The sequence below is a fragment of the Podarcis filfolensis genome (assembly GCF_964270895.1).
Source record: "Podarcis filfolensis genome assembly, chromosome: 6".
Classification (NCBI taxonomy): domain Eukaryota; kingdom Metazoa; phylum Chordata; class Lepidosauria; order Squamata; family Lacertidae; genus Podarcis; species Podarcis filfolensis.
In genome coordinates, this window is record NC_139609.1 from 65,482,686 (window position 1) to 65,497,906 (window position 15,221).

Sequence of the window (15,221 nt, forward strand, 5' to 3'; positions counted from 1 at the left end):
TGAGCAGAAAAGTAGATGTAATCTTTCCACATTACATGTTTTGAGGCTTGAAACACAAGAAGATGCAGGTAGATTGTTGGACCTAAAAGAATTGGCTTCCCATGGGCTGGACCTCCTCCCTCCCCAGTCTCTGGGGTGAACAGTAGTGCAGTGAGAAGGGGAGGAATCCCTGAAAATTGGGTGGAGGCAAATGCCACAAGTGGGAGCTCCACGTGTGGATGCTGCTTCCACCCAGTATTTAAGGATTTGCCTCCGCAGCCCGCTCCATTCAGCAGTTTCCTGAGCCTCAGGAGTGGCTTGTCCAAAATGAATGATTGAACTCTTGCACCACTTTGAGATGTAAAATAAGCACTGAAACTTCATCTCATTTTCTATATAACAGGGGTGTGGAACCTGTGGTCCTCCGGATTTTCTTAGGCGTGCATCATCTCTGACATACTGGCTGGGGCTGATGGGAGTTGTAGTCCATAGCATCAGAAGGGGCTATAGGTTCCCCATCTATGCTTATATCACTTGTTTAATAGCATTGTCTTGACCTCTGCCTTCTGATACCTGTATGCCTGACACAAGTGTTTCAAGTGTGTGTATAATGAGTACGAGGGACGCGGGTGGCGCTGTGGGTTAAACCACAGAGCCTAGGACTTGCTGATCAGAAGGTCGGCGGTTCGAATCCCCGCGATGGGGTGAGCTCCCGTTGCTCGGTCCCTGCTCCTGCCAACCTAGCAGTTCGAAAGCACGTCAAAGTGCAAATAAATAAATAGGTACCGCTCCAGCGGGAAGGTAAACGGCATTTCTGTGCGCTGCTCTGGTTTGCCAGAAGCGGCTTAGTCATGCTGGCCACATGACCCGGAAGCTGTATGCCGGCTCCCTCAGCCAATAAAGCGAGATGAGCGCTGCAACCCCAGAGTTGGTCACGACTGGACCTAATGCTCAGGGGTCCCCTTTACCTTTACTTTTATAATGAGTGCATGTAGAATTGGCAGTGAGACAATGGAACTCCTCCTGAGTTTGGTAAAGTTTAGGTATGTTTTGAAAGCTATGCAAGACACCTGTCTGGGTCGTTTTCTTTTGTGGCTTTTGGGAAAAGGGCACTGTACTTTATTGATAATCTACTAGGATTAAGGATGTAATTCTCGCCCCCTCATCCCTCTTGGGAAGCTTGTGGTGCTTGTCTGTTCAGATAGATTGGCAAACCAAGGACAAACATCAGATCATGCATTCTAGGGCAGTCTCCCCTACCTTCTGGTGACCTCTAACTTTGGCCAGGCTGGCTGGGGTAGTCCACCATTATCTAGAGGCGGGCACAAGGATGGGGAAAGCTACTCAATGAGTTGATGTCTTTTCTACAGTACCTAAGATGGGCACTTCTGCATTCTTTCCTTTTGCCTTTAGAAACGCCCATTCACATGGAAATCAATACAGCACAATCATGCAGCAGCCATCTTTGCTGACCAACCATGTGACTCTGGCTACAACCCAGCCTTTGAATGTTGGAGTGGCTCATGTTGTGAGGCAGCAGCAAAATAATGTTGTGCCAGCAAAGAAGAACAAACAGCCATCTCATAGTGCCACAAAGTAAGGACTTCTTCCCACTGTGATGGTTCTTGAACAAAATAGAGAGAAAGCACTTTTCAAACAGACCCGTATTATTTAGACTCTGTGTGTTGCCTAATAGCAGTAAAGTTAAAACTGGGTTAAATCTTACTTTGGCGATCCTGTTCTGAGAACTGTCTTGTATTGGTACCTACAGATGTTTCTGTAGTTTAGAAATAGTTAATATAAGCCATCTAAACGTGGAGTATGAAAAATCTCAAGCGGTGTTTGGGACATTCACTGATATGGGCCTCCTGTGACTTCTAATTATTATTTTGTACTGATTTGTACATTGTCCTTTAAGCTTCACTAGTCAAGCTAGTACAAATCCCTTTAAAACAAGGGAGTGTCAATATTGCCCACCAATGAATTTGCTTATGATAACCATCATTGTATTTTTCTGTAGGCCTGCATCTACACTAGAGGCAATTCCATCTCAAGTTTACTCTCTAATTGGGAGCAGCCCTCTGCGTGCCACATCTTCCTCCTCCAATGCTTTCCTTCCGGGACAGGAGCAGCACCAGCCCATAGTCATTCCAGACACTCCCAGCCCCCCAGTCAGCGTAATCACCATCCGGAGTGACACTGATGAAGAGGAGGACAACAAATACAAGCCTGCAAGGTAGAGGTTTTAGTTCCTTCCTTAAGGGACCATTGCCAATGCAGTCCTTTAGGGAATTCCAAAGATAAGTCAGGAATACCCCTCAAGAATTTTTGAGCAGGTTCGTTTTTAAGTCTTGAGGGGATAGCCATTGGATTGTTCATCTTTCTTGGGACGTGGTGGATAACTGAACACTGCTTTTATAGCTCTAGTCAGATGTTCTGGACTGTATGCTAGATCTGGTGGCTAGGGACTAATACACAACAATTTTTAGTCATTAAGGAAGTTGTGGATTATGCCGCATAGGTTTGTTCTGTATGAGTCAACGAAACAGTAAGTGAACATAAAAGGGAGTGTAATAAAATACTAATTCCACTGTAATTTGAGCTGGCACACTCCAGGGGATATCAGAAATGGTGCTTAGAGTAATGTGAACTCTTGCCTTCAAACCTTAAATTTCTTTGTCTTTATAAAGGGTAAAAGCTAAAGAAAATTGAGGGAGGCACATAATTAAATATAAAGCTGAGAAGGGGTGGGAGTTAAAAAGCAGCAGTGCATCTGCATGGACTTGGAGAAATGTTGCTTGAAGTTTCAGTTGTATGAATCAATTTAGACATAATACTTGCTGGGTTTGTCTCCCCTGACTTGAACGCTAAGGGGTGGTTGGGGGGCTGTGCTGTAGAAAATGTGTTGAGTCAGAGTGATGCAGTGAATAGGATGATGGACTTGGACTGAAACACCTAGGTTTCAATTCCTACTTCACCCTGAAGCTCACTTTGGGCCTGCTGCACCCACTCAGCCTAGCCTAATAGGGCAGTTTTGAGAATGAAATGGTGTAGTCCTCATGTTTGCTCTGGGGAGAAAAGATGGGGTATGAATGTAATACCTAATGCAATTCTTAGCATTGTGAAGCTTGCAGCAAATAGTATTATACCTCTTTATTTGGCTCCTTTGTGTGTCTGAATGTCCTGGATATACATTTGGTGAAATGTTTTAATAAAGCAGTTGAATGTTTTTCTCTTAGCTTGGGCATGAAGCAGAGATCCAATGTCATCAGCTACGTTACCGTTAACGACTCCCCTGATTCAGACTCCTCGCTGAATAGCCCCTATGCATCGAATGCGCTTTCCACGCTCAGGAGCTCCGGGGGAACTCTAGAGCCAAGCCGAGGGGCAGCTGAAAGCTCCAACTCCCGCACCATTATTGTGCCTCTCAAAACACAGCTCAGTGACTGTATCGTAGCCACCCAAGCCTCAGGTAAGAATGGTTGCCAGCAAAACTGTCTTCCATCATGGAGCTCATTTTCATTTTAGTCTTGGGGATGGTTTTATTTATACACACACACACACACACACACACACACCTATATCTATATCAACAACACAGACAGCACTCTGTTATATGTATTTATCTTTTATGACCATTTGTATATATTTAAAATACAATAAAGTTGTTACTAGAGAGGGGCAAAGATCTAGACAGTACAACTCTCCCCTCCAATATAAGAGTATTTCTACTACCGCCGTCATTCACCAGGTTACCTCCTTTTTTATTTTAATTGTATTTGTGTCACTTTGCACGAGGCTTCCCAAAGTGATATACAATATAATAACACATATGAAACATAAAAACAGTTAAAACAGTTATCCAGCCACGTGTTCATTATAGATGTATGGTTGCTCTTGATGAGTGGAGGAGTTGCTATGTTGAACAATTTAAACATAGGTTTCTTATTTGGATGATTTAAAGGCCAGAGAACTGGCCTTTAAATACTCAAAATAGTAAGATTATCCTGAACTTGAAATTGGAACTAGGTTGAGTGTTTTATGGACCATGCTTTGCAGACGACCCCCCCCCCCACTCTGTGTAGGTGCTCCTTTGTTTGCTTGTAAAGCTATCAAGTCATTTTAGGATAATCCTCTTCACTTGTACAATTATTTCCCTCCATAGTAACTGGTTGCTATGCATCTTTAACAGAGCTGCATTTAATATTCCCCAGTTTCAAACTTTGTTTTGTGGAGGGAGCAGTTTTGGAGTAATAAAAGTTCTGATAACTTGCTATTTTTGTAATACCTTCATAGAAATCTGTGGTGTGACCACACTTGGAATACTGTGTACAGTTCAATTTATTACCGTCATGCTGCATGGCAAATCTGTTTTAAAACAGAGGGTACTAGCAGAAGTAGTTTTTAATATGACATGGATCTGCTGTTTATTGTGGCAAGAGGGTGGGGGAATTCATACAGTCTATGCTGGTTTCCAGCCACAATATCTAGTTTCAGCTCCTTTACAAAGTGAGGCTATCTTGTGGACTAAATACTGATTTAACATTGCAGGTGTCCTGAGTAGCCTGAGCAAGACCAAGCCAGTGGCATCTGTAAGTGGACAAGCATCAGGGTGCTGCATCACGCCAACAGGATACCGGCAACACCGGGTGGTGACAAATGGTGTACAGCCGCTCAACCTTAGCCAGGTAATCAGGGCTCTCCTTTCAGATGAATACTGGCTGTAGATCCTGCTGTGGTGTTGGACATTAGCAATGACTAGTGAAGCTGAAATACTCCAAATGATGATGCACAAGGGAGCTGCTATAGATGGGAATTGCAAGGGGTAGTAGAGGCAACTCCCCACTTGTGCACGGCCACACATGCGTGGTGTGGGGAGCACTGGAGTGCCCTCATGGCTTGCAAGGAGACCCTCCCCAGGGCATGAAGAGGATGTCCTCTTTTGGCTCTGGGGAGGGTCTCTTTGGGAACCATGAGGAATGTCTCCTTGTGAGCCATTTCACTTAATGCACACAGGGGCCCAGAACGTAACCCCCACATAAGTGGGGAGTCACCTGTATTCAGGCAGATTTGAATTCAGTTGTTAATTCTGTTTACTTCATGTCCCTACAGTTTGGGGCCAAAATAAGGCCTGTGCACCAGATCTGCTACACATTGTTCCTTCCAGCACATTCCAGGAACCTCTACTATATGAAAGGCTTTTGAGTTGCTGTGGTATCTAGGCTTTAAGCCAGATTCAGTGCTGGGGAGAGTGCAGTGTCACAGAATCTTGGTTTTCAAACTAAGCTATCATACTGTCTTTCTCTCGTGTTTCCAGCTAAACACTTTGTGCTACAACTTGATGCCATATTGAGCAGTTCTAAGTAATATCTATCTCTCTTTAGAGCTGAAACCAGAGTTGGCTTGTGCCATTAGTTTGTTGCTTCAGAATAAGCATTGATAATTTTAGAATATTTAGAATTCGGAGGTAATCTACTCCAACCACTTTCTTAGTGGAGTATCTGCAATGCAGGATGCAACAGCAGCACCCCAGAGAAATGGTGGTCCAGCCCCTGCTTTAAATCCCTCCAGCAAAGAACCTCTGTTCATTGTTTTATAGCTCTTAAGTTCCTCCTAATGTTTAGCCAAAATCTGCTGCTCTTTAATTTCCATCCTGTCCTTTGGAACAACAGAAAACAAGTCTGTTCCATCTTAGCCCTTCAAATTATTCATCTACATGGATGGCTCCTAATACGGGTTCTTTGAATAATGTCCGTCTGAATGTTTTTATCCATTGCACTTTCCCCCTGCTTTGCAGAACCAGCAAGGAACTGTCCTGGCTTCACAAGAGAGAAGTGGAAACCCAGCTCCACGGAGACAACAGGCCTATGTCGCTCCCCTGCCAACAACGATCGCTCAGGCTCCCTACACCTTCCAGCATAGTAGCCCAGTGCATCCCCACTTGGCAGCAGCAACGGCGAGCCAGCCTCACATGTACACCTACGCACCTACTACTGCTGCCACTCTGGGCTCCACCAACTCCATCGCGCATCTCTTTTCCCCTCAGGGCTCTTCCCGGCACACCACATACACAACCCACCCGAGCACTCTTGTACACCAGGTCCCAGTCAGTGTGGGGCCCAGCTTGCTAACCTCTGCCAATGTAGCACCTGCTCAGTATCAGCATCAGTTTGCCACCCAATCCTATATTGGTGCTTCCAGAGGATCTGCTATTTACACTGGATACCCACTGAGTCCTACCAAGATTAATCAGTACTCTTACTTGTAGCTCTTGGGCAGGGATTAATGGTAATTGTTTTCAACTTGATCGTAGAAGTGATGAGATCTGCAGTGGGTTTTGCAATATTCTAACAGCTCCACAACAGGAACATCCGCAGAATCAGAGGAGAATAATGGGACCACCTTCCTCTTGTTGACAATTCTCTGTATGCTGTCTAGAGTTGGGTTGTCACTTGGTGGAGCCCTGCTGTTTGGGGGAAAGCTCAGGTAAACACCGGGCAGAACCTTTTGAGTCATATTCACATTCAGATTTTACAGTTAAACTTTCATGGATGCTTTAAAAAAACATCATCAAAGGCCTGAACCCCTGTTTATTTAAAGCTATTGTTATCTTAATCAAATGGGGAAAGGAAACCAAGGACTTTGTGAAAAGGCTGGATTTTTTTAACTCTTAAACTTACCTTAGTACTTGTTTAAATTATTTTAGCAGCTTGCACAAATCCATATTGCCACTAAAAATGCACATTTAACTCTAGGTTGCTAGGGCAGATTTATAAACTTGAGTTAGTATTTTAAAGTTAATTTTGTAATTCACATTCTTGATAGGCAATAGCTGAATTCTGCAAAAGCAGTTACCTTCTCATTTCTCTGTGTGTATATTTTATATATGTATATATATATATATCTATATATTTCGCTCCCCAGTTTCTTGGTTTTAATTGTCTTTTGTTTAAAGCTAGTGTAGCAATTTTTATTATCAGTCTCCATTTATACCATAAATCTTTTCCCTCTTGTTTTAAAATTTTAATGTATGAATCGCTAAAATAAAGTTGAATTTTAAAAAAAACCAACCACAGAAAGTATGAATTTACTTTCTGTTGTATGTGTGATCACAGCCTAGAATATGGTTTTTGACTGTTTTGCCAGAAAGCTCTTGTTCTGTGCTGAAAATGCATAGGTTTGCATTATGACTTGAGGGCAGGAGCCACCGGGAACTTCTTCTGATTGGGACTTGGCTGAATTGAATAGGAGATAACGCATCACCTGTTCATTTCCATAGGCTTCATCAGGAGCTCAGACAATTACACCCTTTCAGTTTGATTTTTTAAAATAACATTTGGAGCTGGATTCCTTTCCCAGAAATGCAAGGGTCTCTTTCCCTTCATATCTTTCATTTCCTGATCTAGTTATCTGAGGAATCTGAAATTCACCAAAACATCAACCTACTGATATGTACAACTTTTTATACTCCTGCAAGCATATCCCTCTGGGATCTTCTTGGCAGAAAACTTTAAAGCGCTCTTATTAAGACTTGTATACAGTAAGTGCATGTAGGAATTGCAAAAACATGACACATAAATTGCAGATTTTAAAGGTTTATTACTGAATTTAAAACTATTTTAGAAGTTTTGTAATGGTGGTGTTTTAATATTTTACAGAAAATGAAATATGTACATATTGATTAGAACAAAATATAACAAGCAAAATTTCCTGCTAATCCCAAATGTTCTGTCTTTGTAATCAAAATGTGTAGTGGTTATACTTGAACTCTGTACTTAGTGTTCGTCTAACTCTTAAATGTTTCTGGGGATGAAATTTATCTATTCCTTTGTATTTAAACCAAAATGAGTTGATACATGTTGGAATGTATGTGAAATAATGCAATTGTCTAGAGCTCATCACTGTAGCACTGAGAGAGAGAAAAATGGAGCCGCATGAGAGACAAGGATACCTTCTGATTTGTTTTGCACAGGTATGTGTGACTGGTGTGTCCCCCACCCCCACCCCCAAATATTGTAGTGCCTTAAATGATTATGTAGTGTGACTAGAGTTTACAGTGAGCTTGCCTTATGATGGACCAGCAAGCCCCTCCGCTCTCCGTCAAACTGAAGCAATTCATTGAGCGTATCCAACTGAGGATACATAAGAGGTAAAAAAAGGTTGCTTTAAGTTTCAATGCCAACATAAATGATCTGGCCAGAGCTAAGTATTTCACGTCTGTTGATTTCAGCTAGAAATTTAAGGGTGTGCTAAACACATTCCAACTGAAATTGATAGCCTCAGTTCAGACATCAAAGCCAAACATGGTTTCTGCTGACCATAGTTTAAAACTGATGGTACAGAGCTGCTTGTCTGCGTTTATTTTCTGTCCTCTGTGCACTCAGATTCATGTATATGTAGGTTTCCTCCTCAATTGCTCAGCAGTCTTAAGGAGGCAGAGCAGTGACTAAGTCATTGTCAATTCGTGCATCACCATGACTTGTCCATTCATTTTGCCAAACTAAGTTTCTTAACAGTGGGTTGGTGTTATGTCCGAATGGACAAGTCATGGTTGACTATCGGTCAGTAAACCAGGGAATCAGAAACCATGGCTTTACAACTATGCTGAGCAATTGAGGAAATCTACATATACATGAATCTGAGAAACCATGGCTTTACAAACTGTGGTGATGCACGAATGTTTGTGTCCTAGGTATTTTATTTGGAGTAAAGTTTTCCCCACCCCACCCCCGATATTACCTATACTGTTAGCTGTCGATGCATCTTTAATAGGGTATTGTGCTGGGAATGCATTGGGAAATTTATCTGATGTTGCAGAGGTAATTAAGCATGTGCAATTACTTTCCCATAAATTATATTGTGACATTATATTTCTCCCCCTTGTGTGTAGCAGATTGTTTCTTGTAAAATATTACTAGTTTGGTGTTAAGAACTTTTATACCAAAGAGAGCCTGCTGGAAAGCACATAATATTCTGAAGTTTTATTTAACACCACTAGTAATGTGGCGCTTTGGGGAAGATTTGAGAGCTGTAGCACTTGGTATTGTAAGGAAATGCACACCATCAGCAGGCCAGTTTAAGTGTGCTTTTGTACCACACTTGATTTTCTGGGTTCTGTCAAACTACTGTTCATTTCATCACCGCCGTTAAATAGAGGATGATCTTGTCCAAATGGAGAATCAACTGGCTCGGAGCGTGGTATCGCTACAGCAATAAAAGGCTTTGACAGCCTTGAAAACCCAGTTCGTATTCTGTCTGGTCTGGATCATAAGGCTAGTTAGTTTGGGTACATTATGAAGAATTCAGAAATGAAGAGCCCATTTCTGAAACAGTAGGGTCAGGGTTATTGCCCTGTATCATCATACAAGCTGTTCACATTTGGGCAAGGCTATAGCATGCTATCATGCATTTTTCAGAAAAATTACATTCTTTGTAATGTGCCAAAACTAACTAGCCTTATGATCCAGACTAGACAGAATACGAACTGGGTTTTCAAGGCTGTCAAAGCCTTTTATTGCTGTAGCAATACCACTCTCCAGGCCAGTTTATTTTCCATTTGGACAACATCATCCTCTATATAATGACAGTGGTGAAATGAACAGTAGTTTGACAGAACCCAGAAAATCAAGTGTGGTACAAAAGCACACTTAAACTGGCCTGCTGGTGGTGTGCATTTCCTTCCTTCAGTGATCTTAGTCCTACTGGGGAAAGTGGCATTAAGTTTGTGGACCACAAGCCTTACAGTTTTCCTTTATAATGAGGAATCTGTTGTTTTTGGCAATAGGAGAGTGTTTGGTTAACACCGTAACTAGCTGTGAACCTTTTACTGTACTTTTGCTCTCAGTTCTTTTTAATCTTTTCCAAGATTAATACAGAGGAAAAGATATCAATACAGAGGAAAAGAGTAAAAAGGCATTTCTTCTTTTTTTTTACATCATTGGTGTCAACAACACTTTCTGTTGCTGTAACATTATCAAAATGGTTTCTTGCTTAGTGCCACGCCCATTTTTAATTTTTCCTCCCCAAATTCTATGGCAAGACCTTTAAGGGCAGAGTTGTGCCTTTCCACCCAAAGAGATAAAATCATAATGCACCTCGCAGAAATCCTGAAGAGTGTTTTTGAAATTGGGTTTTAAAAACACTTAAGCAGTGGATTAATGTAAAGAATGCTTTCAGTTAAAATTTTAGGGAAGTAAATTCAAAATGCTGGTCTGAAAGTTTCCCTAAAATTTTAACTGAAAGCCAGCCTTCTTTACATTGGAAATCCACTGCTTGAGTGTTTTTAAAACCCAGTTGCTACAGGCCTCCCCCCACTTCCTGCTTTAAACATTTTGCATGTAAGAAATCCACAGGTCCCTTACCCTTGACTTAAAAGGACAATTAAAGCCCATCAGAGTTAATGGCATAGGCAAACTCTGGCCCTCCAGATGTTTGAGACTCCAACTCTCATCATCCCTAGCTAACAGGACCAGTGATCAGGGATGATGGGAATTGTAGTCCCAAACATCCGGAGGGCTGGAGTTTGCCTGTGTCTGGTCTAGACAATCTTTAGAAATGGTTCTTATCCGGTAACTCTGGTGGGCTTTAATTGTCCTTTTAAGGAATAAGAACCATTTAAGGTCATTTTGTTGCTCTGGCTAGTTTCAGAGCAACAAAATGTTTTTTTAATATCTGAGGCAATTCATCAAGGTCAGTCTAGACTAGCTAACAGGACCAGTGATGAGGAATGATGAGAGTTGGAGCCCCAAACATCTGGAGGGCCGGAGTTTGCCTATGCGTGGTCTAGACTGACCTTGATGAATTGTCCCAGATATATAAAAAAACATTTTGTTGCTCTGAAACTAGCCAGGCCTGTTCTAATGGTTCTGCCCGACCAAGGCCTCGTTTTCACAAAGAGCAGATGTGGTTGCAAACCCTGTGCCTGGACTCCTCTTGCTTTGGGCTGTAGGTGGGGGTGCACATGATGGGATGTTCTGGCATACCACCTCTACACCCCCAAAAGCATAATTCCCTGCACATAAAAAGTGTCAAGCTAATATAAACTCCCCCTCCCCCAAGCATGCAGAAAATGATGTATGACACAACATTGGCTTCGTGTTAGTATCAATTCACACACACAACTGCATTTGCTGTTTGTGAGAATTAGGCCTTAGGCCCTATCCTTTTCTCCCATTGCAATATCCAGCTTGCCTCCCTGCGGATGGAGAGATGTAAGGCAATAGCTGTGCAGTCTATATGTGAACATACTATTTTAGCAAAAGCAATGTTTTACGCAAAATTAAACACTTAAATGCTGGGGCTGCATTTTTGCACGCAGCTGAATGTGTGCAAGTCCTGTTGGAATCTGTGGGACTTGCATGTGTGCAACTGTTCAGTTCTGCAGCCGGTGGTGGGGGTTGCACAGTAATTTGCCTTTTTTTGTAATAAGATGAAATGTTTCACCTAGTCACTCTTGAGATGAGTTAAACCAATTCCTTAGTGTTGTTCCTGACAGTTGAACTCGCATCTCACAGCTATTGATACTCCACTGCAAAATCAACTTCAGAGCTTTACTGCTTGCACATAGTTGACCAGTGCAGCACTATACCTCTGACTCAGTTTTTTTAATTTAAAAAATACATGAAATTAAATTGCTTCTAGGTGATTGGATTGGCACAGCCCTGCTTTTTCATTTTAATTTTTAACTTATGAATGGTGCCGCATGTTGACATAGTTGTTTGTTGCTAAACTTTATATAATGTGTGATTTCAGATTCAGCTTGAACTATTATCTAACTCACTACATGTAGCAGTGCATTATATGTAATGTTAGTATTTCTGCTTGAATCCTTGGTATTGCAATGGAATTCCTACTTTATTAAATGTATTTGATATGCTAGTTTACTGTGTAGAATTTAAATTTTTTCTGGTTGTGCTCTTCCTTTTTACAATCCGCTAGATAAAGGTAGTTTCTGACAATTACTGATCTATGTTTGTATTGCCAATGTACTTAGGGGGTAATGTAAAAATCATTTTAACAAAAGGAAATACAGATATTTAAAAAAATTTAATACTAACTATATGGGAAAATGGTCCATTGTGAAAACATAGTTTATCTTTGGATTCAATGTTTGTCTTTGGTTTTACAAAGTAGCTTGTATTTTAAGTATTTTCTACATAATATGGTAAAAATGTAGAACAATTGCAATGCATCAATAAAAAGGGTTAATTTTCTGTACTCTATTCATTTGCTGTTTTATGACTCGTGTTTTATGGTTACAAGTCCCAAAGGCTAATTGAAATATTTCCTTTAAAAATCAAAAATTGGGAAAATTTTAATGTCAGTGGTAGAGCATCTGCTTTGCATGCATAAGGTCCCAAGTTCAGTCTATGACATCTTTAGGTATTGTTGGGGCAAGAAACCCCAGAGGGCAACTGATAGTCATTGCACTTGTCTAGAATGAACCAATGGTCTGGCTCTGTATAAGGCAGCTTCCTGTGTACCAAAATAAAGAGTGCTAATACTCTGGATAGTTGATGTGGGGCCCTAAATATTGTCTTGGGAGTGTGGGTGGGTTTGTGCATGCCCCTGTATGCATTTGCAGGGCTGCTGGAAGGTAAAAGGGATAATATTGGGGGGAGGTTAAGGCCAGGAGCCCCCCCCCCCATTCTTTGCTGCTGCAGTTTCAATTAAATGTGTGTACTGCCCTACATCAGATCTCAGGGCAGTTCACAACATAAAATTGCAATATAAAAACTACAAAACGCATAGTAAAAACAAGAGCAACGCATTCAATGGGGCATTGGATGCCAATCAGTCAAAGGCCTGGTTGAAGAGGAACAATTTCACCAGGCGCCTACAGGTGTGTAATGAAGGTGCCAGCCGAACCTTCCGATACAGATACGGCTCTAATGTTTGAACACCATTGCTAAGGACATTTGATCATTGTTGCTAAGGAATTGAAGGAAGGAAGGAATACACAGACCCACACATATCCCTCCCAGAGCAGCAGGAGAAGCTGGATGGGGGAGGATACTGGGGTAGGTTTGTTGAAGCACTTTTTTCATGTCCATGTTATTTCATTCATTCATTCACCAGTGTGCTGCGCTTTACAGAACACAACAGAAATGTCTGGTTTTGGTATGTTTTATGCAGAAGCAACTCTCTTGAAATTAAGTTTCCTTCCTACTGAGAAAAGAAAATGCTATTGCAGGCCCTCCCCTTTGATTTTCTATGTTCCCTTCCCACCCCCGCATCATTACTGGTCTGCTTGTTATTAATGAGCTGTTATTTATTAATATACAGTAACCATCTTTAATCTGGCCTTCAACATCTGAGAGGTGTGGTTTTCAGGACCCACTCTATTCCTCTGACTGTTTTAACTGTTTTTAACATTGACCTTTAAATGTCGGTAACATGCCCAGGGACCTGCAAGTGAGGAGCAGGTAATCATTAAACACAACAATACAAAAATATGCATACAAAATGAATTGGCAAAAACAATAAAATACCTTATAACTCCAGCAGTTTACAGTGGTTTGGGGGCGGGGAGAAATGGGGATCATTGTGTCTGGCAAGCTGAAATATTTGTGTAGGTGGGGTATTTGTCACACTGTGACATGGGATTCCATCCAGTATTCCCTATTCCCTTTCCCCTTTTATCTTCACAACAGCCCTGAGAGGTAGGCTAGGCTGAGAGTTGGTAGTTCAAACACCAAAGTTGTGAAAACAGCAAATACTTAAAAGTCGTTGTTGCTTATTTGGGTTGGCGAACTTTGGGGTACTTTGATATACCGTATTTTTCACTCTATAAGACGCACCAGACCACAAAACGCACCTAGTTTTTGGAGGAGGAAAACAAGAAAAAAAATATTCTGAATCTCAGAAGCCAGAACAGCAAGAGGGATCGCTGTGCAGTGAAAGCAGCAATCCCTCTTGCTTTTCTGGCTTCTGGGATAGCTGCGCAGCCTGCATTCGCCCCATAAGACGCACACACATTTCCCCTTTTTAGGAGGGAAAAAGTGAGTCTTATAGAGCAAAAAATATGGTAAATATCAGGACTGTGAAACCTTGTTGAGCTTTTTTTTGCAAAATCTCTTTGAAAAAGAGTTTTTGAGCTACTTTTAACGAAATTCGCCAAAATCTACACTTCCGACATGGGCTGCCATAAGTCTGGATTTTCCTGGACGTTTCAGCAATTTCCACCCGGATGCTGTTTAAGAGGGCTGAATACTGGCTATGCCTGGGAAATTCCGGACATATGGCAACCCTAGCTTTTCTGAGCATTATCCTGAATAATCTGGAAATTACCATTTGTGTGTTTGCATTCTTGTGAATGTGCGCTGTTCTTCACAGAGATGTATGAACAGATGTTTACATTAGAAGTAATTACTAGCACAAGCTCCCCTGCCCCCCTTCCCAAATCTGGCCATTCCTCTGCTCTAGAAGTAGCCAATGTGGTGCCCTCTGAATGTTGCTGAACTTCCAACTCCCATCAGCCACCAAATTGTTTCCACTACATATAATGAAAGGAAATGGGGATCAGATCTGGAAACCACAATGTCTGGTCAACCCTGCTCCTCTCTGCTCATTCTCAGAAGGCCAATGGAAACTGTATGCTCTGCTGCAGAATCAGCTATTGAAATAAGTGACTTGCAAGACAGATAGTAATTTCCTGTTAGGCTATTTGTACTGGGGGGGGAGAGGGACGGAACACCTCCAAAAGCTTGTGTAATGGAGCTCCAAATTTCACAATGTTGCACCAGTTCTTGAAACAGACTGTGGTGTTCAATGCATATGAGATCTTGAGAAAAATGCTGAAGATAGGTAAACCATGTTACCCGGGACGCGTTAACCTAGCTGGAAGAATGCTATGTTCCTCATTAAGGTCTCAGCTAATGGAACAGTTTCTAGTGTATTATCTCATGTGCTTCTATATTCAGTCTGTGGATAACTGTCGCAGCAGTGTAAGGAAAAGGTGTTTGCAGGGGGTGCCTTGTCCGGCAGATGCATGCAAGTGCCCTAACACTGAAAGTTGGAGTCTGGAGCCCTGGCTCAAATTATATCAAATTATAACTTAATTATATCTACCTGTCATAAGCCTAACCAGCACTGCTTCAGTGCTAGGCTGACCTACTTTACATAAGACTCTTCTGTATTCGAGGGCATCCCTGTTTGAAAGATTATATGACTTGAGTATGGTTTGAAGATAAAGGACCATACAAGGAAGAGCAGGGGCCTAGAAGTTGCTTTTAGCAGTTAGT

General features: G+C 41.7%; 1 protein-coding gene across 10 annotated transcripts in view; it reads left to right on the forward strand.

The window, feature by feature from the left end:
• HIPK1 (homeodomain interacting protein kinase 1) overlaps positions 1 to 12,200 on the forward strand; it is a 44,292-nt gene extending 32,092 nt beyond the window's left edge. For all 10 annotated transcript variants that reach the window (XM_083617305.1, XM_083617302.1, XM_083617304.1 and 7 more), the window contains 5 exons: positions 1,393 to 1,575; positions 2,000 to 2,215; positions 3,219 to 3,451; positions 4,531 to 4,667; positions 5,777 to 12,200. In XM_083617305.1, coding sequence (XP_083473431.1) covers positions 1,393 to 1,575; positions 2,000 to 2,215; positions 3,219 to 3,451; positions 4,531 to 4,667; positions 5,777 to 6,247 — 1,240 coding nt within the window. In that variant the 3' untranslated portion in view covers positions 6,248 to 12,200. The remainder of the gene's footprint in view (positions 1 to 1,392; positions 1,576 to 1,999; positions 2,216 to 3,218; positions 3,452 to 4,530; positions 4,668 to 5,776) is intronic.
• The last annotated feature ends 3,021 nt before the right edge of the window (positions 12,201 to 15,221 follow it).